This window comes from Yarrowia lipolytica, chromosome 1D (assembly GCF_001761485.1).
Source record: "Yarrowia lipolytica chromosome 1D, complete sequence".
NCBI lineage: Eukaryota > Fungi > Ascomycota > Dipodascomycetes > Dipodascales > Yarrowia > Yarrowia lipolytica.
In genome coordinates this window covers 17,738-40,847 of record NC_090773.1, presented here as the reverse complement: position 1 = coordinate 40,847, position 23,110 = coordinate 17,738, and the positions used below count along the sequence as shown (strand labels likewise).

General features: G+C 50.7%; 10 protein-coding genes across 10 annotated transcripts; 7 read left to right on the top strand and 3 right to left on the bottom strand.

Annotated features, from left to right (window-relative positions):
• Nucleotides 1–212: 212 nt before the first annotated feature.
• Nucleotides 213–1,643, top strand: YALI1_D00406g (uncharacterized protein; the record flags this gene model as incomplete). The annotated part of the gene is made up of 1 exon (XM_502239.3): nt 213–1,643. The coding sequence occupies one exon, from the start codon at nt 213–215 to the stop codon at nt 1,641–1,643; it is 1,431 nt and encodes a 476-aa protein (XP_502239.1).
• A 1,535-nt stretch (nt 1,644–3,178) lies between these two features.
• Nucleotides 3,179–4,798, top strand: YALI1_D00376g (uncharacterized protein; the record flags this gene model as incomplete). Its single annotated transcript, XM_502238.2, has 1 exon — nt 3,179–4,798. The coding sequence occupies one exon, from the start codon at nt 3,179–3,181 to the stop codon at nt 4,796–4,798; it is 1,620 nt and encodes a 539-aa protein (XP_502238.1).
• An 809-nt stretch (nt 4,799–5,607) lies between these two features.
• On the top strand, nt 5,608–6,057 carry YALI1_D00352g (uncharacterized protein; the record flags this gene model as incomplete). The annotated part of the gene is made up of 1 exon (XM_502237.2): nt 5,608–6,057. One exon carries the CDS (start codon nt 5,608–5,610, stop codon nt 6,055–6,057), a length of 450 nt encoding a protein of 149 aa, XP_502237.2.
• Nucleotides 6,058–6,407: 350 nt separating this feature from the next.
• Nucleotides 6,408–8,225, bottom strand: YALI1_D00326g (uncharacterized protein; the record flags this gene model as incomplete). The annotated part of the gene is made up of 1 exon (XM_502236.3): nt 6,408–8,225. One exon carries the CDS (start codon nt 8,223–8,225, stop codon nt 6,408–6,410), a length of 1,818 nt encoding a protein of 605 aa, XP_502236.3.
• Nucleotides 8,226–9,696: 1,471 nt separating this feature from the next.
• YALI1_D00311g (uncharacterized protein) lies at nt 9,697–12,144 on the top strand (the record flags this gene model as incomplete). Its single annotated transcript, XM_502235.3, has 1 exon — nt 9,697–12,144. One exon carries the CDS (start codon nt 9,697–9,699, stop codon nt 12,142–12,144), a length of 2,448 nt encoding a protein of 815 aa, XP_502235.2.
• Nucleotides 12,145–12,482: 338 nt separating this feature from the next.
• Nucleotides 12,483–13,460, bottom strand: YALI1_D00273g (uncharacterized protein; the record flags this gene model as incomplete). Its single annotated transcript, XM_502234.4, has 1 exon — nt 12,483–13,460. The coding sequence occupies one exon, from the start codon at nt 13,458–13,460 to the stop codon at nt 12,483–12,485; it is 978 nt and encodes a 325-aa protein (XP_502234.4).
• A 982-nt stretch (nt 13,461–14,442) lies between these two features.
• On the top strand, nt 14,443–16,146 carry YALI1_D00264g (uncharacterized protein; the record flags this gene model as incomplete). The annotated part of the gene is made up of 1 exon (XM_068282552.1): nt 14,443–16,146. One exon carries the CDS (start codon nt 14,443–14,445, stop codon nt 16,144–16,146), a length of 1,704 nt encoding a protein of 567 aa, XP_068138653.1.
• A 176-nt stretch (nt 16,147–16,322) lies between these two features.
• YALI1_D00232g (uncharacterized protein) lies at nt 16,323–17,630 on the bottom strand (the record flags this gene model as incomplete). The annotated part of the gene is made up of 1 exon (XM_502232.3): nt 16,323–17,630. One exon carries the CDS (start codon nt 17,628–17,630, stop codon nt 16,323–16,325), a length of 1,308 nt encoding a protein of 435 aa, XP_502232.2.
• An 85-nt stretch (nt 17,631–17,715) lies between these two features.
• Nucleotides 17,716–18,363, top strand: YALI1_D00231g (uncharacterized protein; the record flags this gene model as incomplete). The annotated part of the gene is made up of 1 exon (XM_502231.3): nt 17,716–18,363. One exon carries the CDS (start codon nt 17,716–17,718, stop codon nt 18,361–18,363), a length of 648 nt encoding a protein of 215 aa, XP_502231.2.
• A 301-nt stretch (nt 18,364–18,664) lies between these two features.
• On the top strand, nt 18,665–21,799 carry YALI1_D00221g (uncharacterized protein; the record flags this gene model as incomplete). The annotated part of the gene is made up of 1 exon (XM_502230.3): nt 18,665–21,799. The coding sequence occupies one exon, from the start codon at nt 18,665–18,667 to the stop codon at nt 21,797–21,799; it is 3,135 nt and encodes a 1,044-aa protein (XP_502230.3).
• Nucleotides 21,800–23,110: the final 1,311 nt, after the last annotated feature.

The following is a 23,110-nucleotide window of genomic DNA, read 5'->3' as shown; positions in this document are numbered from 1 at the left end:
CTGCCAGAGAAACAGAGATTGAGTGAACATGAGCTGACTATGTCAAGCTTGTGTCCCAATCTTGCTTCTAGACCTCTCTGTAGCGCAAACTCCTTTATTACCCGGCCATGCACGCTCCGCATAACGCTATAGGTGGCATCTGCGAGATATCACTAAATAAGGCCTAAGGTAAACACCTTCCATCACATCATCACAGTTGTTTCTCCACAATAATGGCCAAAAAGAATAACAAGAACAACGAATTGAAGGAGGTGGATCCCAACCCTGAAGTTGAGATTGACGACCTTGAAGACAAGGTCGAGGATCTCAAGGTGGACGATAAGGAAACCACCAAGGACACTAAGGTCTCTAAGGATGATGAAGAGGACCAGAAGGAGGAGGAAGACGATAAGACCACCACCACTGTGACTACCGAAAAGGAGGAGACCGACAACGATGGCGACGAGAAGAAGACGGAAACCGTCACCACAACTGAGGTGGACAAGAAGACTACCACAGAGGAGGAGTCAGCTCCTTCATACCAGCAGCCCTACACACCCAAGCTCTCTCAGAGCGAATCTCAGCCTCCCACCCCTCCTCCCAAACCCCCGAGACCTCTTTCGCCTTTCTCTCAGGCCCAGGCACATCTCAAGGAGGCCTTCCCTGACACTGAGGAGTCTATAATTAAGGCTGTTCTGGTTGCCAGTGGCGGAGAGGTGGAGCCTGCATTCACCGCTCTGCTGTCAATGAGTGACCCCAACTTCAAGCCAGATATTCCTCCTCGACAGCAGCAGCAGCGGCCCATCGGAGGCCCTGGCTCCGACGCCTCAATGGCCCACAGAATCCATTCTCCTCGCTCCCAGATTGAGGCCGATGAGCGTCTGGCCCGGCAATTGGCTGGCCAGTACGATAGACGAACCGCAAACCGAACCGGAGGCGTACCCGCTCGATACAGAGGTTCAACTGAGTCTAACCGATCGTACTCAGGCCGATACGACGAGCGACGAGAGAACCAAGAGGAGGACGACCAGGGCTTTTTCCAGAGCGAGGATTGGCAGGACTTCTCCAATCAGGTTGTTCAGGGATTCAACGAAACCAAGAACAAGGTTAACTCGTGGGTCAAGAACCTGTCCAACAAGATTGATGGGGTTGATGGCGACGAGCGACAGTACAGAGACTATGAGGAGTACGGCGACGATTACTATGAGTCTCCCCGTCGACAGCGGCCTGCCCCCGCCCCTCGATCCGAGTCTACCCGAGGACTGGTTGGCGCTCTCGGATCTGGCCGGGAGAGCCAGGAGTCTCAGCGATCTTACCAGGAGTTTTACTCATCCAGGTCGTCACGGTCCAAGACTCGAGTTACCGACGATGGCGAGTTCCGATCCATTTCTCTCAAAAACAATGATCTTGATGACGACGACAAGCCATTGATGCCTCCTCGACCCCCTGCCAAGGACGCGCTCGCTGGTGCCACCGCTGCAGCCAGCAAGGCCGAGTCTAACAAATGGGAGCCTCTCAAGGCAGTTGAGCCCCAACCCGAGGAAGAGAAGGACCCATTCTTCATTGGAGATAGCGACGATGAGGATGACAAAGAGGAAACAACCAAAAAAGAGGTCAAGGAGGAGGTCAAGGAGGAGGTCAAGGTGACAGAGGACAAGGACTAGTCCCGCCCGGGCAGATGAAGTAGCGTATAACGAATGAAACCAAATAATTCTTGTGGCCAATGAAAGGGCCTGCAGATAGCAGTCGCTTGTCTTTTGATATGCAGCCGTCGTTATCACCGGGATTTGCCGATACCGGATACAAGTACAAACTAAGAATAGAGCTGAACATAGAAACATCACCCTGCACTTATTGTGATGCATAATATGTACTTACGATACCGCAGGCACCTATGTAGAAGTCTAGGGCAGCGAGGGGGAAGAGAATCATAATTGCGTACCTGGTGGTTTCTGAGATAGGAGTTGCATTCTGTTGAAGCAAGGAAGTTCCAATAATGTCCCATTCGGTTAATCTACAACGTCCCAGTAGTGTCACGGGTGACCGCCTTCAGAATGTGTGTCCAGTTTTATGTCCAAAACAAGCAAGCAGTGTATTGTGCAGTTAAACTGGACCACACAAAGAACGCTGTGGTTCACCCCGCACTACGGATTAATCTACGTTCCGAAACAACCAATGACACGAGGATCTGGGGTAGGAACCCCTGCCCAGCTGCCCGTTAGAGTGTGTACCCCCAACAATTAACAAAAAGTAGGTTGTACTGTGGGGCTCAATGTAACAGCGAAACACGTAGGTTTCTTCAGATCCGCCAGTTTCCCTTGTTTGACAGGATACGGCACTTTGTGTTTGACGTGTAGACCAAGAAAAGATACTTTTGACACATAATGCGGGGGTCACATTTATACCAGCGACCGGCCTCATATGGAGTACAAATATGTGGTGTAAAACAGCCAAGAGGTGGGCGCATAGTCTTATGCGTTATGTTCTAGGCAGATGTTAAACTAGATGGGACGATTTCAAGACCAAGGGTTGATCCAATCGACTGCCCACCCAGAATAATATGGCAAGTGGGTGGCCTGATTCACCACACGACCTAACTTTGGGCTTCAAATTCCGCGGATCTGGCGTAAGCGTCATCCCAACAGTCATTGCCAAGAGAAAAACAAGATTTTGAATACAGCTTGTTACATGTGGGGTAGCCCTAAACTTAATGGGAAATGGCCTAGGCAAAGCAATGTCAAAGAAAATGGGACGAGGTTGGGAATGAAGACTCTATCTTTTTGCAAGTATGGGAGTGTAGCACGGCTGGAACTATTTAGGGCTATAACACGGCTGAGATGCCCAGTTTAGAGGTATATCTTGCCCTGGGTAACGGTTTGAACCTTGTAACTAGTGTGGTGGGGGGTTGTGTTGTGCAGTAATTATCCGGTAGCGAAAACCACCCGACATAGATACTTGATATAGAGAATCGTTGAACACAACTAAAGAGTTTACCGAACAACAGAGGGGTTTGAAGACCGCCAAGACCGCCAAGTCGGAGCCGAATAGACCGAGCGGGGAAGCAGTGCGATTCGGAATATCCCAGAGAGGAAGAAAGGAGTTGGATATACTGCCGTGGAGTCTGAGCTGATGTATATAGAGTCCTGGTATTCCTGCCTTTTCGGACTCTTCATACAGATCATTCCACACCTCCCCAATAATGTTCTGGAAAAACATGAAGAATGAGCCTAAACAGGTCCTCAATTGGACTCTGTGGCTCTCAGTCCTAGTCTTTGGCCTGCTTGGTTCAGCCCGAGGCCTTGATGAAGGAAACATCTCAGGTACATCCCACCAGGTCTCCTTCGAGAACCAATTCGGGCTCAGAGACCCCAACAAGACCGAAAAAGAAATCGCAGATGCCCTCTCCAACATCACTGCCATGGTCCAACTGGGCTCTGTGGGAGGTTCCATTATCGCCATGTTCGCCCAAGACAAGATTGGACGAGTCCGATGTTTGCAACAGATGCTAATTGTGTGGATCGTCGGTGTTGTTATCCAAGTCACCTCTCACGGCCAAGGTCAACTCCTGGCTGGTCGATTCATTGCTGGTCTAGGAATCGGTCAGTCCGTCGTTATTGGTCCCACATATCTTGCTGAGGTGTCTCCCAAGAATGTTCGAGGTCTCTGCACATGTGTCTTTTCGGGCTCAGTCTATCTGGGTATCATGTTGGAATACTTTGCCAACTATTCCACAACACTGAACGTCTCTGACGAGAGCAGAATGCAGTGGGTACTCCCTACCAGTGTCCAGTTCATCTTTGCTGGTCTCCTTTTCATTGGATCATTCTTCATTTACGAGTCTCCAAGATGGCTCATGAAGATTGGCCAGGAGGAAAAGGCAATGGAAACTCTGTCCAAGATCAGACATCTTCCCATTGACGACGTTTACATCCAAGGAGAGATCCTTGATGTCCGAGAACAGGTCGAGCGAGAAAAGCAGGCCCTATCTGGTACTAGCATCTTTTCTATTTTGAAGGAACTTGTTGCTACTCAGGCCAATCGATACAGACTTTTCATTGGCATCATGGTCCAACTACTTGGCCAGTGGTCAGGAGCCAACGCAGTCACCATCTACTCGCCCCAGTTCTTTGCCATGCTCGGTGTCACTCTCCGAACTGATCGAATGATGTACACTGCCATTCTAGGTATTATCAAGTTTGCTGCTTCCGTTGTCTGTGCTGTCTTCCTCATTGATACCATCGGCCGACGACGATCTCTCTACACCGGCGTCTGTCTCCAGTTCATCTCCATGCTGTATCTTGGTATCTATCTGTCTATTGTTCCTGCTAGCTCTGGGGCTGTTGAGGACAGAACTGCTTCCCAGAGACATGCTGGAGGAGGTGCCATCGCTGCCATCTACCTGTCAGGTTGCGGATGGGCTCTCGGCTGGAACTCCATCCAGTACCTCATCAACGCTGAAATCTACACTGTTCGACACCGATCACTTGCCTGCGGTATCATCATGGTATTCCACTTTGTCAACCAGTATGGTAACTCCAAGGCACTCCCCTACATGCGAAAGTCTCTGACTGACCATGGAACCATGTTCTTCTTCTCTGGTGTGATTCTCATCGGTCTGGCCTGGTCATGGTTCTTCCTTCCCGAGGTCTCCGGAAGATCTCTGGAATCTATCGACGAGATGTTCTCTCTACCTTGGTATCTCATTGGACGACGAGGAGCCAAGCTTGTGCCCGAAACAAGCACCACTACCCAGCTGCAGGAAGACGACGATCTGGCCAAGGAGAAGAAGGGAGCCACTGTTCACGTGGAGACCTGTTAGCGCCAAATATTATAGTGTTTAAATGAGTATTAATGAGTTTTCGCTGATTAATGAGGCGTGTTTGCGTAGTTGTATCGTAGCTACTCCAAAACTACCCAAGACTATCACACCTCGCTCGGAAGACGCCGCACCATGCGTATATACGAGCAGGGATGCAACATACCCAACTCTATTCGACGCACGCCGTGCCTCGGTTGAGCTTATTTTGCATAGTGCATAGTGGGAGCTAAGGGGCCTGTCACTTGAGCTACTGTAGCTCAGAAAGAGACCAACGCAGTTTTACACAAGGCATAGAGTGTTACAGGCACGTGATGCTGAGCTAAGATAGTTTCCTGCTTTTCCCCATCTACCATGAGCAAACCTGAATTATTATTAATCGGTTTAGAGTGGAGAAAGAATATTTGAGGTTCAAACTATGATATAAAACTGTAAAGCACGAGCACCGATCAAACCACATACACTTTGCTAATTTGTCTATGTCTCCGGCTGTGGTTTAGGGGGTCTTACTGGATAAGCAAAAAACTACCCGTTATTCCCTGGTATTTGGGAAATGTCGTTAACTATCGGCACTCGTAGCACAAATATCGTTCCTATTGCTCACGCAAGTGATTTCGAAAACGGTTATTTATGCCTAACGCAAACCCTGCCATAAACTGAAGGTCAAACAATCGAACGCCTTCAAGTCTATGCCTACACGTAGATATTCGTATCGCAGGCATAAGAATTAACCCCAGCCATGTTGTTGTCACAATCGAGATATATATTGCAGTTGTCCATGGGGGTTACGGTAGGCACACCAACTCCAAATAATGGCTCTCAGAAACTTCACCACCTTGCCCAACAGTAACTTCATTGGACAGACCAATCTCCCCGATGCCTCCCCTCCTAGTGGCACCTCTGTGCCCCCCAGTACGGGCTCTTTGTCGGATCTTTATCGAGAACACAAATTTGAGCGTCAAAAGGGGAAAATCTACCACCAGGCACTGCGCAAAATCGAGATTCAAGAGTGGATCGACGATTGGGTCGATTTGATCATCGATGGCGTTGAGTCTGTCTTTGTGTTCGACTCGGGGCCCAACAGGAACGGTTACAATGTCCGGTTTTCGCCTGACGTTGAAATTATTCCCCAGATGAGCTGGTACTGTGTTGCCATGCGACGACTGCAAACAGACCTGCGAAATCTACATCGTGAGGTCATGAAAATGGAAGCAATGAAAAAGAAGAAAGTTCGATTTGCGAATGACACTTACTTTTATTGACCATAAAGAGGCAGAGACCGACGGATGTTTTACACTTGAGCTGCCTCCACGGAATGACACACAAAACGAGATAGAATAGTTTGACAATGCATTTTATAATCTGCTGTACAGGTACACGTAGCTGTAGAACCTGTATTGAGCTTCCATGCAGCGGAACAGTGCCGATCACCTTGCAAATGTCTCACTGACATCCCACTCAGTGTCTCACCTCTATTTAGACCAACTAACGAATCATGGCAATCAACTTTATGTTGTTCGGCGAGATCGCCATGATACCAACTACGAGCTATGCGTGATCTTTCAAACATCATCTAATCAATTAAAATAAATCTAAATGTATCAAAAGGAAATCAAACCATAGAAAACTCCGAGTTGTGCTCCCGATGCTGAGGGAAACCAGTCGTTCGAATTGTCTCGACCCGTCGCATGGTTCGCACAGAAGGAGCTCCCACGTTTCGGAAGTTGCCCGAAATTTTCTTGGCCATGGCCTTGAGCCACCATCGAGCCAGCAGAGTGCCGGTAAGCACAACCACCAGCAGGAAGCCCAGAATACCAAAGAACCAGCCGAGGTTGGTTCCGTCCTGGCCAGGTACTCGAACGTTCATACCGAACAGACCAGTCACCAGGTTCATGGGAATCAGAATGGTACCCACGACGGTGACCTTTCCAAGAGTGTCAGTGACTCGATGGTTAGCGTCCACGGACTGCACCTGCAGCTGGGCAAGGTAGTTGGTGTGGGATCGAGACAGAATCTTCTCATAGGCAATCAGGTTTTGGTACATGGTGACAATATGATCCTGAATATCGCCCAGGTAGAGGGAAATGTGTCCCTTAGGGGCACCTTCACCAAGGCCCTCGGTGCATCGCTTGGCAAACATTCGAACCACATCAGCCTTACCGGATAGAAGACGCATCATAGTCAGAGTCTTGGATCGGGCCTTTCCAATTCGTCGCAGCATGAGGGAAAAGTCGTCATCTCGAGCATCAAATACGGACTCCTCAATTACCTCAGTCTCAACCTCAATCTCGTGGGAGACGGGCACGAAAGAATCAGTGATGTCATCAATGATGGCATAACAGATCCAGTCGGGGGTCACGTTGACATACTCTCGCAGCTGTCGGATTCGTCGTCGGACGTTGGCGAAGTGCTGGAAGGGAGAAAAGTGCACAGTGATGATGCCCTCCTTGAAAACCAGCATGTACACAGGGACAGGGTCAAGGTAGTCCTCAGACTCCCAATCCTGCTCGTAAGTGTTGAAGGTCACAAAGTAGTAGGACTTGAAAATCTCCACCTTCTCTCGTGACTCCTGGGTTCGGATATCCTCGGAAGTCAAGGGGTGAACTCCAAAGGCCTTGGAAAGCATCTTGACCTCACCATCGGTGGGGTTGTAGCAGTCCAGCCACCAGGTGTCGGAGTTGCCCTCGAACAGCTCCTTGTAGGTGGACCGAGAAGGGTCCTGCTCCAGCAGCGACTTCATAGACTGGCCTCGGAGAGTGGCCTCAGAGTCGGCGGTGAAGAAGGTGAACCGGTCCTGGAACACGGAGGGCCGGCTCATCTGAGGAATGCCAGCTCCTCCGACCGAAGATCGTCGTCGTCGGCTTCGGTCAGAGTCTCGAGTTCGCATGGGCTCGAGGTTGCTGAGGTGCACGTCGTCAGCGTGAGGGTTGAACCGGGCGTCGGTCTCGTCGGTAGAGAAGTCCTCCTCTTTGTTAAGAGCAGTGCCGGTTCGAGTAGCATTGGAACCTCGTCGCTGCTGCTGGACGTAGTCATCAATCTCCTCGAAGTCGATACCTCCAGAGCCCTCCTCTACAGGCAGACACACGTCATCGTCGTGGTCCATGGACACCTGGGAGCCAGTGTCGTCAATGTCATCAGCGATGATAGATCGTCGTCGAGAGGTGGTTGTGGTGATGGTGGCCTTTTCGGGGGCGGGCTGGTTGAGCAGAATGCCTCCAGCCTCCTCGTCCTCCCCCTCTACGGCCTCATCATCGGAGTCCATGACGGCGTTTCGCAGCTGCTGCACAAAGCCAGGCAGTCCTCGTCGAGAAGAAGACTTTCGAGAAGGTCGGTGGTCCCGCTCCTCAAGGCTGTGTCGGTGAGGGTCATCATAGTGGTCAAAGTGGGTGTCGGATCCCAGCTTGTCCTCGAAGTGGTTTGGGGAAGCCATTTTAGTGATGGGGGCGCTTTGGCGTTACTTGGTGGTGATGAGTGAATTGTCGTGTTTCTCTCAAGGAGGTTCCCTCACAAATTTGGGAGCGGAAAGAAAATTAAGGTCGACCAGCGTTATCAGTAGTTGGGGTCTCTCGCTCTTAGTGGACGAGAGGGTTGCTGGTGTTGGTGGTGAAGAACCAAAACTCGACATCTGCCACCGCCCTGTCCTATATATGCATGTCAGCTCACACAACGTTACCACTTTAAGCTTCGTCAATTTTTCCCCTTAAAGTTTTCTCATTTGCACTACAACCGTGCACTTGGGCTGAGTGAAAAGGGTGCGAAGAGGAACTTTTCTCGTGTAAAAGGAAGGGACAAGCACCACGTGGGGGAGTAACCTATGGGAGAAGGGTGGTGGTGGTTCATCTACAAGGATGAAACAGCACGCCCTCTACAGATAGAAACTCGTCCCACGTCTTTGTGACAGTTTTCACGCTTGTAGAACCGTTGGCCTAGAGCCATTCTCTGACGTTTAAATTAGCCCAGCCTCTTTCGTTTTCTATTCCACTGAGGTGCACAAGAGTATCGTACAGTAGCGTAAACCCTGACAAGCGCTATTGTAAAGCACTAAGGCATGACTGAAAAAACGTAGCTAAAATCCCTACTTTAGACCAAATAAGCCGCTACTATAAATATTTTCTATCATCCGCAGGCAGTGGCGATGGGGGCTGGGTCCAGCTATAAATTCTGCTTCCTGTGAGACCCCAATCTCTCTGCTCCTCATATTTTTGATCCCCCAGTTTAACACCACTCACTTTCATCGTCGACATCGAGAGCAAAAGTGAACCACTTTAAAAAACCCAAACCATCAAGATCCAATGGATTGTCGTGGATTTAGGGGGCCATGCATGATTAAGTCACAAAAGCTTTACCAGCGGTTGCAGGTGTGCGTCGAGTGAACAGGCTACTTGTAATGTCTTCACGCCCAAGAGAGAAAAAATATAGCCCAACGACCATGCGACCAATAGCTACAGAATTTTGCATGTCATGTAATGCCATTAGGCTAGGAATGTGCAAAGTCTTCCTCTATAAGCTTCTGGAACAGCCAAGTGTTTAGCTAAGCCGTACACCCTCATCCACCTTCCTAACCCCGCGTTTGCGTTACTCGGGGCTGATATCACTCAAGCAGCCTGATACGGTGATGTGTGCAGACTGACCTTTTATCCCGTGCCGCATTCACGCCGATAAGCCAAGCGCCGCATGTGAGTCTCGGCCACTTCGTGTCAGCAGACGATGTCCTCTCAAGGTTAGGGTTACGCGCGGTAGAGGGACTAATTTTTTTTACTCCCAATTTTTCACACAGGAACTTCAGCTAATATGCACGTGACCAATTTCTCTCGCCTTCCAAGACATTTCAGCCAACTCTAATAAATATATTTTTACAGTTGTGCATGGAAGCGAAAACGTACCTGCTAGTGTGAACATCTATGTCGTATCTTCGACCCCTTATTCTATCAGAAAGCCCGGCTGAAGGCTCCGGCAACACAATTGCCGATCTCATTATCAATGGAAAGCTACCTGAAGCCCACAAGGCTCTCTCCGACGCCACCGACTCTCCCGAAACAGACCTGTTGAAGGCAGCTGCCCTGATCCAGTCTTTCATCCAGGTCAACTTTACTGGGCCCCAGATCGATGGCCTGATCCCAGAGAACACGTCTGGCTACACACAGAAGGATCTTTCTGCCTCCAACGAGCCTGCCAATGTCCTTACCAAGGCTGCTCATCTTCTGGTGGAAGCCCTGAAGCTCCTGCGAGCCCTAGTGGAGAAGCAAGAAGGCGAACTGCAGTCCTACTCCCAGTGGTGGCTCACACGAGCTCTGGTTATCCAGCAGTCTCTGCTGTTTGCTGACGCCAGTGAGATTCACGACTCCTTGACCGAGCTCTTTCCCAAGTTCAAGAAGCTGGTGGAAAGCGATTCTGAACTCGCCACCCGATACTACCTCGAGAAGGCCCGATCTGAGCTCATGTACGACTACGACTCCAAAGCTGAGCAGGATCTCAAGCTCGGACAGAACGCCAGTGGTCTGCTTCTGTCTCTTACTGGTTTTATGGCCAAGCGAACCAAGTTCCAGACTGTCGAGCACCCTGTCCTTCTTTTGCTTGCCAAGAGCAGAAAGGAAATCACAGCTTCCGGTGAGGAGATCCAACTTCCCGAAGCATTGCCTCTCAACTCGGATCTCTTCCTGGAGAAGCCTCTTTATTCGGCCATGGAGGGCGAAAAAGATCCTGACAGTCCTTTCTACAGAAAGATTGATCCTGGCCTTCAGGACATTGACCCCAACGCCCAGCCTCCTCTCAGAGACATTGATTCCGCTCTTCTGATGCTCCGAGAACAGTACATTCGACAGTGCCAGGCCACTGACGCTCCCTTCGCCAAGGAAGAGCTCTCTGCCTACGTGCAGCGACTTATCTACGCCCCCAGCTGTTCAGTCAACTGGCTTCTCTTCTCCCGAGCTCTTTGGGAGAGATCTGTTCTTGAATCTGACAGCCCAAAGACCGTTGAGCGAGGTATTCTGCAGATGCAGGCTCTCGTGGACGAGCTTGGACACAGCGCAATGACATACATTCCCCGACTTGAGGAGGCTGACAAGGCGGAGGAGGAGAAGCTGGCTTCCCCTGCATCTCGACTTCGGTACGTCCATCAGGCCATGCCTCTTCCTTCCTGGAGCATGGATGCTCTGTTGGCTGAGAAGTACCTGTCTATCGGCTCTCTTAAGACTGCTCTTGGGCTGTACGAGAGACTGCAAATGTGGGCCGAGATGGCCATGTGTCTAGCTGCTGTCGACAAGCAGGAGGAGGGTATTGCTATTCTGCAGAAGCACCTGGACGAGAATCCTGACGATGCTCGAGGCTGGTCCGTTATGGGTGACATTACCCTTAAGCCCGAGTACTGGGAGAAGGCATGGAAGCTTGGCAAGTACGCTCCATCCAAGCGATCGCTTGGCCAGTGGTTCTACATGCCTCCCAAGGGCGTTGAGCGAAACCTGGATCTCGCCATCAAGCATTTCAACGAATCTCTGCATGTGAACCCTCTGCATCTCAACACCTGGTTCCTGTATGGATGTTGTGGTCTTGAGACCGAGCAGTACGAGCTTGCTGCCGAGGCCTTTACCCGATGTGTTTCTCTGGACGAGACTGACCCCAAGGCCTGGAGCAACTTGTCCACCTCTCTTCTTCGACTGGGCAAGAAGACCGAAGCTTTCAACGCTCTCAAGAAGTCGACCCGTGCTGCATCTGAAAACTCCGACTGGAGAATCTGGGCAAACTACGTGACAGTGGCCATTGAGCTGGAGGAGTGGAACGAGGTTCTGCGAGGAACCAAGAACATCATCGCCATTATGGGCGAGAAGGAGGGTGAGAAGGCCATTGATGTGCCTGTTGTGGAGGCCCTGGTTTCCATTCTAGTAACTACGGAGTTCCCTCGAGCTGTGGATGGTCCCGATGGCGAGGAGATTGCTCCCCGACTCTCCTTCTTCCAGAAGGAGTGCATTGATCTCACCTGCAACCTCATCCCCAAGCTGCTCACATCCAACGCTCGATTGTGGAAGGCCATTGCCAAGGTCGAGATTTGGCGAAAGCGACCTTGGGCTGCTCTCGAGTGCTTTGAGAAGGGCTTCCGAGTCTACACTCACTCTCCAACTGTCCAGGAGCATGAGAAGGTGTTTGCTGACGCCGTCGAGTTCCTTGGCGAACTGTGCGAGGCTTACGAGAACTTTGGAGAGATGGAGGGTCGAAATGGAGGCGAGGTGTGTCCTGACTGGAAGTACAAGTGCAAGAGTGCCGTGCGGGTGCTTGTTGGACGAGGAAAGAACTACTGGGAAGAGACTAAAGCTTGGGAGGATCTCATGACTCTCAAGGAGAACCTTCCTAAATAATGGGACATCTAATTGACGGACAATACCCCATCATCAACATGAACTTATAGACAAATGATAGGTGATCTTTTTCGAAGGTTACAGACCCACACAACCAACTTATAGGCAAATCATAGGATGTAAAGATACTGCGATAACGAAACCAATCGTCACATTAACCTATGAACGCACACACAAGTACATACAATCCAGCATCGGCACGAGTACAAAAGCATTACATTCAAAACACAAAAATGTTATAAATTATTCTTGCAATATGCAGCAGTAGCTAGAATATATGTTTTTACTTATACTTGAATATATTACACAATTGCTTCACTTCCTGTTGTCCTCCACGGTTACTCCTTTTTGTCATTCTCGTCGAGATCAGCTCGTCTCTTAACAGTCTTCTTCTTAGGCACGTTTCGAATATCATCAGGGTCCTCATTCTGGTCGTAGCCCTCCTCGTCAGAATGCACCTCCACGAGATCATCATCAGGATCGTCGTGGAGTGATGTTAGTCGCGAGTGCTCGTAGTTGTCGACGAGGTCTCTGAATCGGCCCCAGTGCTTCTTGACGGGTTCAGGGACCCATGACTGAGCGACCACGTCGTCGATTCGCTCCTCCTGCCGCTTGAGAGACTCCTGGATTGGCGGCGAGTAGGCAACTCGCAGTCTGAAGATGACAACATAGATGAGCAGACATACGGCAGCGCCCTGTCTAAACAAAATAGCGTTAAGGAGGATTCTGAGAAGAATAAGAATCTCAGAGTCGGCGACAATGCGTTGGATGGGGGCCTCAAACTTGAGGATATTATCGTTGAGCTGGTGGGCCAATGGCGAGTCTCGCTTCAGCACTCGTCGTCGCAGAGTCTCAGCGACATGCATCACTGAGTACATGAAGAAGGGGAACAACTTGAAGATGCTGCGTCGCGAAATGAGAAACAGCAGGGCCATCAGAAGGTACTGGAATGTATCTGTTTGAAGCAGCACGTATCGTGAGGGTCGCTGGCCTCCGTACTTTCGGTAGATGGACGTGTAGTAGGCGGAGATACACGCCAGAAAGAAGATTCGATAGAGGCCTCTGGCGAGCTTACAGTTGCACAGGCCCATGAAGAATAGCGCAAAATAGCAAGCTCCAGTGCCAACAATGGCCTGGTGTGAGAAGAACCACAGAACGTGCAGTGGGACCATTTTGTCGGCCTTCTTCTGGGGGTTGATGTCGCCCTTGGGACGAGCTAGAAAGCCAGGGGTGTCTGTGGTGGCTGGTAAGTGGCCCGTCATGGGGTCCACGAACATGGCGGCCGACTGGATTCCCTGGACTGGTTCTTCGGGCATGCTGTTAGCGGGTGCAATGAACGGAGTGGTGTGTATCTAAGGTGGTAGGTTAGTGCTGCGGTTAATTTCTAGATGCATGTCCGAAGGTTATATTTAGGAGAGGTGGAGCAAGCTGAAACCAGTGCGTGACACAGTGACTGACATATTACAGCATGTACTATAGGGAGAATATTGAGAGACGCAAACGAATTGCATGTGTTCAGATTGTATAGTGCAAAATGTGCCAGCATACTTTCAATTGCTGTACTTTACGCAAGATGTGGATATCCCTCGAACGCACTTCCAGCAAACAATGGATTATTGTTTATTGCATGCATGAACAGGACCTACGTGAGTTTTTTCCCCAGCTCCTGAACTGCAGGCAGTGTAACTCAGAATGAATGTGGGTTCTGAGAGAGCTCTTATCGGTCGGCGTTCAACGGGTTTGACCCAGGTATGGGAAGACCGTGTTCATCGCTTCAATATTCATTTACCAGTCTCTTGCTTAGCTCAGACTACTGCTTGTTTTGCACGTTTTCGGCATCTACTTCACAGTACATGTTGTTCCCCCACCACGATAGTGGTCAGAAAAAATGGGTATGGGAAGGCGAGAAGGCCACTGTAGCATTTAATTTAAACCAATGACGGCTGACATCTCTTTGCCATTGGTATGAAAAAATAAGTCAGGAGATGCTCTAGAACAACTCAAGTCATTTGTCCACCCATATAATCACCGCGAAGACCACCTTCAATTTTAGCCGAACTCCCAACTGCTCGTACAGGTATAAACTGTACCTGTATGATTACTGTACTACAAGTAGGCCACACGCTGTAATTTACTTCCCAGCATCTCTGGCCATCACTAAGCAGATCCGATAAGCAGGACGCGAAGGATCAAACACGACACGGGGACGAGCAGGCTCACTATCACGGCTCTAACGGCATTATACGGCACAGGCAATATTTGCGGATTGGCGGTACTTTTACTTGCACGAACCCCAACATGAACCAATATTGGGGGAGCAGCCCTCCGAAGAAACCTGTCACGGCAAGTACACGACCCCACTCACAGCCCGACTACTCAGATGTGCCATTACCGAAAATGAAGCTGAAAATCCCACGGACTACAAGTAGGAGCAGTTCGCCCCAAGAGGATTACTCGGACGTGCCTCTGCCGAAAATGAAGACCCGGAGGAGCAGATCGCCGAGGAAGGCTCATGCAACAGACATTCTAGGGTTGGAGGAGATTTCATCGATTACAAAGGCAACCCAGGAGATCCGAAACCAGCTCGATCTTGACCTGGAGGGCCATACGGGAGAGCCACCGGCACTGCGATTTGAGAATAGGCTGCTGCTCATCATCGACACTAACTTTGCAATTTCACATTTGTCGCTTCTGAAAGAGCTGGCAGCATTACATGAGCAGTATGGTCATATTCTCATTGTTCCATGGGCAGTAATCAAGGAGCTGGACGGTCTGAAAAACTCAGGTAAGATGGAGTACAGGTACCAGACGGGAGCGGTATCCACAGGAGACATTGATCTGGACTTGTCACTAGGTCAAAGAGCGCGCATGGCCAACGCATGGATTTTCGAACAGCTAGGAGCTCGCTCTCAAGCTCTGTTTGGACAGAAAGTGTCAGAGAGACTGGGTGAGAGTACACGTGGTGATGATGCCATTCTGGACTGCTGTAGATACTTTCAGCACAAGGCCGACGCGTTTATAGTCATTCTCTCAGACGATAAGAACCTCTGTATGAAGGCTTTAATCCACGAGATCATGACAGTGTCGTATCAGGAGAGAATGACCGCCGAGACCATTGCACGTATCACCGCAGACGAGTACGCCAAAAACATGGGAGAAATGATGGACACAGATACGGGTGCTGCGAGCCACAGGTCACATGTGCATCTTGCGCCTCCCATCCCACCACCACAGCCAACACCCCCACCAAGGCATGTCAGCCCGCCCAGTCGACCACCTCCGAAACACGCCAATGTCTCCACATACATCGAAGTTGAGCCTTCGAAGCGAAAAAGGGAACCCAAAACACCCTCTTCGGCTGCGTCAGACGATAGACAACAAAAATCGAGAAAAGTGGCCCCTGGAGGCCTTGCTTCTCGACACGCCAGGAAATTGTCTACAAGTGGTAATTCTCCACCGGACACGAAATCCAGTACACCAACACCCCAAAGACCCCCAGACGCACCTCCGCGAAAAATGGCACCCTTACCGTCGAGGCATAACAAGGGTGCAGTACCTAAGCCTGCGGCGGTTTCATATCGGCCTGCTACACCTCAGCCACAGTCACCACCAAAACCAGCACCAGGTCCTCGTAAATTTGAGTATATTGACGATCCCAAGATCGAGAGCCCTGACCAACTTCTTCCTGAACTTGAGAAGGTTGTGTTTAAGGTGCTGCGGATGGCCGTGGCTTTTCAGGCCCCGAATCACAACATCCACAGAGCCACCAGTATCGGTTCTATATCTGATATAATGGAGCAGCTGCGTCCAAGCGAACTGCGCCAGTTTCAGTTCCCCAATCTTCGCAGTATCCAACCGGGGTCAAACGCGCCGGCTCCTGAACGTTTAGCCTTTCTCCGTGGCCTTATGCATCTTTCGGCCGACATGGAAAAGTCATTCACAGGGGAGTATCCCAAGAACTACGTCGATGCCGTTGGATGGGTTCTTAGTCTGGTTAACTGATCCAGTTAACGAGCAGTGCATCTAACACAGTCACATCATAGCACGCAGCACACTGTAGCTATAGTATATCTCATTTCATAACACATAAACTGCTGTTGTTACATTATCCCGTTAATATATACAAACATGGTAAAGTACTGTACTCTACAGTACAGACAGCGGCCTCTGAAGCATCACTAAAATCTCCGTTTCTTCTTGACAGCACTTCGCTGTTTCTGTAGTGTCTGTTCCAGCTGTTTTCTCTTCAGTGTTTCAGTGTTTGATGCGACACCTGGGTCCTCTCCCTTGATAGGCGAAGACGGGATGTTCTTGATCAGACTTCCAATTCTTCGTTTAGGAGAGCCTTGGCTATCGTTTTGGCTTGCTGAAGGCTCGGTGAAAGTGCTTGCAGGTGTAGGTTTTGGTTTCTCTGGGGTCTGTGGAGGTTCACTTGAAGGAGTTTCTTCTTTACTCACGTCTGCAGTTTTTCCAATATTCTCTTTTTCCTCAGCAGATTCCTCATCTTCAGTCTCGCACAGGTCTGGGGTGTCGACGCCCATCTGGGCCATCTCGTCCTTGGTTTCAAACTCGGTTGGAGTCTCTGACTTGTCTTGTGTAGGGAGTTGCGAGGCTGATTCCACCTGATCATCCACAAAGTCATCCGCGAAACTCGTGTCTTCTTTAATTTCTGTGATCTCCACCTCCTTCTCAGTCTCTCGTAGCATCCACAGTGAGGGGTCCACCTTTGCCAAAGACAGCATGGCCTCTTTTTCGGTTACTGCTGGTCGTTCTTCCTTCCAACTCTCAGTTAGCTTCACAGGGTCGGTCTTGTATGCTGCCTCAGTGAACCGCCGTGGCCTATACTCTGTAGATCGTCCTGGCTCGGTATCAGCCAACAGCTTCTGCATAGCTCCAATATGGTAGTCCTTCAGAGACAGCTGAGACTCGAGAAACTCAACCTGGGACAGCAGTGAATGGCTAACTGTGATAAGTCCACTGAAAAAGGTCCGTTGAAGGTCCACCAGCTCACGCGTCTCTGTTACCTGAGACACACGGAAGGTCCATTCAAAAGTGCCCCCACCCATCTTCATAGACACACTGATACGTAGTCCTCGGGAGGTCTTGCGGATGTCGATCTGGCCCTCTCGCAGAGCCTGACCCAGCTTGTCGAGAAGCAGTGCATGCTGTGTGGGGTCGTTGGCATCGATGAGGCAATCGTCATCTTCGGCTCTTATAGTGACTCGGTCCTTGCGCAGGTCTTCAATCCAGAATTGAAAGCTGGCGACATCAGCAAGATGCAGGGTGTATCCGCCATTGGAAATGGTCAATCTGGCGAAAAATTGGAAGCTGCCGTCGTCAGTTGTGATAGGAACCCAAGCTCCGGCTTTGGGGTTGGCTTCCACCATGTTGCATATATGGAGATCTCCTAACTCCGAAGCGCGATTTTTAGCTTCACACTTCCCACACTGTACGCAGAAATTAAATCCGATTAGCTCATCGTACATATCGTACCAGCAGCAGAAAGGGAGATTCTTGTAGGTTAACTGTGTGAATTGTTACCTCTCTACAACCATTGCACCGCCACACAAGATGTTTTCGAGAGCCCCACGACTAACTTGCAACGTCATGCGTATCCAGCGTCGCTCCATGACCTCGTTCTACTCATACTTCCCCAAGACTCTGCCGGATGGTGCGCCTCCTAAGGGCAAGTTCGAGCTGGACCCCCGAGCTCTGCGAAATGAGTTCCTGAGACTACAGAGCCAGTACCATCCCGATAAACTGCGTCAGCTGACCGAGGAACAGCGACAGGGCATGTCCATGGAGGAGCTGGAGCAACGATCAGCCGACCTGAACAAGGCGTACAAGGCTCTATGCGATCCTCTGCAGCGAGCCATTCACATTCTCCAGAACCGAGGCATTGACGTTGACGAAGATAAGAAGGACGAGGAAGATATTAGCTCTGGTCCTCCAAAGGGTGTGGAGGATATGGAGGCCCTCATGGAGATCATGGAGGTGCATGAGGCCATTGAGGAGGCTACCGAACAGTCCCAGATTGAATCACTCAAGGAAGAGAACGCTAAGCGGATTGAGGCCTCGATAAAGGAACTCACCAGCGCATTTGCTAGTGATGATCTTGACAAGGCCAAGGCTGCTACTATTCTGTTGCGATACTGGACCAACATCCACAGTGCTTTGGATCAGTGGGAAGCAGGCAAGTTCAACCCTGTGAACCATTAGTCCATCTACCGGCTTTTGAAATGAGTATATATATTTAACATGAATGTGTTTGTGGGCTCTGCCTACAAGTACGATACAAGTACAAGCTACAGTATACAGTACCTACAGCAATTACAGTACGTACCTGTTTGTGTGTTTTGTGTCTTCATCTTGAAGGCATTACAGTGTAGCTGTTGTAGGTGTGTCTGCATGATGGTGTATATACCCCCTCACTGCTTCTGTGTAAGGTAAAATCGGCCGCCCTCAAAAACACATAAGTCTATCCTATTCTGTGTACTCTCTTCTCCTCATACTCAACGCCATGAGATTATTAGAAGCGACCCTGTTGCTGTGGCTGACGATAGTCACAGCGGCTTCTGCAAACAATTTTGTTTCCAAGCACAGAGTCTGCGACCCCACGCAAAACTCCTGGCACCCATACACCGGAGTCCGAATCTTCAACGATGTCGTCTACTCTTCTCCCGTCGTGGTATCGGATGGCGACTTCTCACACCTCGTCGAGGACCCCCAGTTCTCAGCCTCCATCGTCGCCGTCCACTGCCAGGATGGTGAGCCCACAGACGCCAAGAAGTTGTGGTTCGTGGGCTGGGGTAACAAAGAGAAGATTGCCGGCCTCGCCTCTCTCTCTTCTATGGAGGCCATGTGGAATCGCGAGTTCTGTCTGCTAGATTTCCAGAAGAAGGAGACCTGCTACAAGGTGGTTCGTCGCCGCAAGTATGCGCTTCGAAAACTTCCTCTGTTCCGTGCCGGAAAGATCATCGGTGGTCTGTTCCAGAGACACCCAGAGGTGGAATCCGAGAATGGCATGTCTGACCCCATGGACGACTACGAGGTTGTCGAGGACCACGACAAGAAGGCCTGCAAGGGCTGTGGCAAGAAGAGCTGCAGCGGTAAGTGCAAACAGGCCAAGAAGAAAAAGAGTACCTGTGGCAAGTGCGGCAAGAAGGGATGCAGTGGAAAGTGCAAGAAGAAAGCGCCCCCCGCCCCTAACGAGCCTGACCACCCGTGCCGTGGCTGTGGTGAGAAGGAGTGCCAGAATGGCGAATGTGGTGAGGTTCCCGATACCCCTTGTCCTGGTTGCGATGTTCCTCAGTGTCCTGGCAAGTGTGGCAAAGACCCCAAGCACCCCTGCGAAGGCTGCAACCGCAAGAAGTGCAAGGGAGAGTGCGGTCTCATCGAGGATCCCATCGAGATCATCTCGCCTTATCCTCAGCCCTCAACCACTTATGAGCCTGATTGGGATTCATGGACACCCCCAACCACAGAGCCTGAGCCACCTATCTACAGTCCTGCTCCGGGATGGCCGGAGGTCCCCATGAGCGAGACGTCCTCTACCCCCGTCGACTACGTCACTGTTACCACCACTGCATCTCCATCTGATGTGCCTGCTACTTCCGAGTCCCCTGCTACTTCGGAGTCCCTTGTCTCTTTGGAGACTTCTGTTTCCGAGTACACCTCCACATCTATTGAGGCCACTAGCACTGCCGAGTCACCCGTCACCCAACCCTCCGATGTGCCAATGGATCCCAGAGATAGCTTGAAGGAAGATCAGCCTTATGATGATTACGATGATCATTATGACGACGGTTACGAGGACGAGCCCTACTATGACGATGATGATGACGATTACCCGCCTCACTACGACGATGACGACTACGACTACGATGATGACGACTACGATGACGATTTCGATGATCCATACCATGATCCCGACCACGATCCCGACTTTGACCACCCTCCTCCTATCCCCGACTATCCTTCTCCACCTCCACCCACCACACCTATCGACAATGATCCAGTCACAGCCCCCAAGCCTTGTCCCGATCCCAATTGTGGTCACAAGAGCTGCCAGCGGTCCAGAAAAATTGAGATTGACATTCGTATCAACAAGCAAGGCCATGTCCGTCGTGATGAGGTCCCTGAGGATTCTGCAGATGGCAACGTCGAGAGTGCACAGTGGCCGTACCCTATCCCTTTCGATCACCCCTACGACAATGCCTACCCCTGGCCTCACCCTGCCTATCCTATGGGCCCTCGCGTTGGTCATCGACGTTCTCGAGTTCGTCACTCCAAGAACAAGCACAAGTCATATCCTTGTGACGACACTGGTTGTGAGAACGAGAGATGTCTGCGTGCTCGTCGTGCCATCGAGATTGAAATCATCCGAGCTCACAATGCCTCCGTCTTCTCTGCAACTCAGGGGCCTGCACCTTCTCCTGCCGCCATTGTCCCTGAGACCGAGTACGTCCCTCAGAACCTTCTTGATCTCTTCAAGCATTTCCATCCTCCCTGTTGTGAGCTGGATTGTGGCCATGATGACTGTGACAACTCTCGAAGCCGAATTGAGCTGAACATTCGAATCAAGGAGCAGGGCGGAAACATCACCGATGATCCTCTTAAGCCCCCCTGTGGCATCAATCATCCTCCTGTGGAAGATTTGCTTCCTCAGAACCTCAAGTGCCTTTTCAAGATGTTCCATCCTCCTTGTAAGGGCGGTGGAGGTTGTGGTGGCTGCAACAGTATCGAGCTCGACATTCGAATCAAGGAGAACGACACTGACACCGACAATAGCACTTCTGCGCCTGAGTTGAAGAAGCGTCATGCTTTGGAGGGCGAGACCATGGTTGAGACCCAGCGGTTAGACTGGTTCCGAACCCCCTCTGCTCGTCAGAGAGGCCGAGGTCGATCCGGCCGACAAATCCGTGAGACCATTATCAGCCAGCAAGAGGAGATGGCCAAGAACAATGGTTTGATGGATCTACACGAGCTTTTCAGACAGAAGCACAAGGAAAAGTTTGGAGAGCCCTGCGAGGAGGTTGACTGTGGTCATGACGAGTGTGACGACATGCGAGACATGCGAGACCGATACCCCCAGAAGCATCATCGTCCCCGGCCCATCACACGAAACAAGGGCTCGAGCACCATTGAGCTGGACATCCGGATCAATGAGAACGGCACCACTGTAAAGCGTGATCTTTCGGCCTTGGAGGGGTCCAACAACACCATGTCGGGTGCTAATTCTACTGTCGTCAATCGCTCTGGCAAGGCTAGGTCACAGCAGGCTCGACGGCGAGGTCCCTTCAACAGATACCCCTCGTCTCGAAGCCGATATGGCAACCGTGGCGGCTACAGACGGTATGGAGAAGATGGCACTCCTCTTCCTGCACCTCCAGGAGCGGCTCCTGTACATCCTCCTCACCATGCCTTCCCACCTCCTCTACAAGAGCCTGAGTCCATGCCTCAGCGGCCGGTTCACCAGCCACAGCCACAGCCACAGCCACAGCCGAATCCTACGCCTCCGTACCCCTACAATCCTTCTCAGCCTCAGCGTCCTGTTGATTACCCCTCAGAACCTCTTCCCGGATACCCTGGTAACGGGCCTCCTTCATACCCTAGATCGGAAGAGCGGTTCAGCCCTCCCCCCGCCCCCCGTTGATGACCATCCATACCCCTCTTCCCGACGGCCCGTATCCCCTTCCATCTCAGGTACCTGCGCCTGCTCCTCAGCCCTCCGGAGAGCCCAAGGAGCCTTGCAACAACCATAACTGTGAGCACAAGAACTGTGCCAACCTGAGACGAGGCCTGTCGATTGATATCCGAATCAACAACGAGAACGGTACTACTGTAAACACGGCGCAGTTTGGCTCTATCGGCCCTATCCAATTGCCCAACTTCCTGCCTGTGCTGCCTCTGATTGCTGACAACATCATGAACTCGTGGGTGCGAGTTGCTCGAAACCGGGTCCACCTCATGATGCCTCTGGTCCACTCTGCGGATGTCCTCGACGTTCAGTATCCTCAGAACAACGACATGGGGTGGGCTCAGAAACTGAGCGTCAACGAGAACTATGACTTCAATACCGAGGCCCGTAACATGGCGGAGGTGATGTTTGACAATGCACTTGCCAAGTCCATGGATACACACTCCAACCTTACTGGTGAGGTTCTCGGAGTTTATTCGGTGGCAGCCAATGCCGACCCCAACACCCCCAGCGAGCAGTCTCTGGAACGGATTCTCCAGGACATCCAGGTGCTGTCTCCCATTGACCAAATGGTTGCGCTGCTTACACAGTTCCAGAGAGAGATGGCGCCTCCTATGGGTTCGTCTCAGCTGGAGGAGGCACGTGCCAAGTATAAGCAGGCTAAGGAGCGGGCAAAACAACTTGCTAACAAACTGAGCTACTAAGTGCTTTTAATTTCGAGAGAATAGCTATCAGCTAGTTACTGAGATGTATACTGTTCAATAATAATGATGATGACGATTGTAGCGTTTTTGCCACCTTGTTATAAAGCCAGCTGTCTGTGCGGTACGAGAGGATATGTAGGGTCGGGTCGGGTCTGATTTACAGTAGGTTTTGGGGAATTTGATCCAGAACTTTGAGACAGTCATTTTCAGGCCGTGGAAAGTTGGTTCCATGAAGTGTGATCAGATGTGATGAGGTTCGAACGGCCCGTTGAGGTCAGTGAGGGGTGCATAAAGTGATCATAATGCAGGTTGCCATTCTTCGCAATCCCATGATGAGTGGTTGTGTACGCAGGGTTGGGTCCTCCCCATCTTTCAATCTTGTTTTAAAATGATTTGTCGGTATTCGGGTGCAAAGTTCGGCCGAGTACCCCACACCCGTTAGTAGGTAAACCTTTTGCGAGTTGCCATTTTCATGTGACACGGGCCGGAAAAGGTGGGGATGAGTGAAACTTGACACTAGCACGTGGAAAATCTATTGATCGTAGTTGTACCATTTTATCTT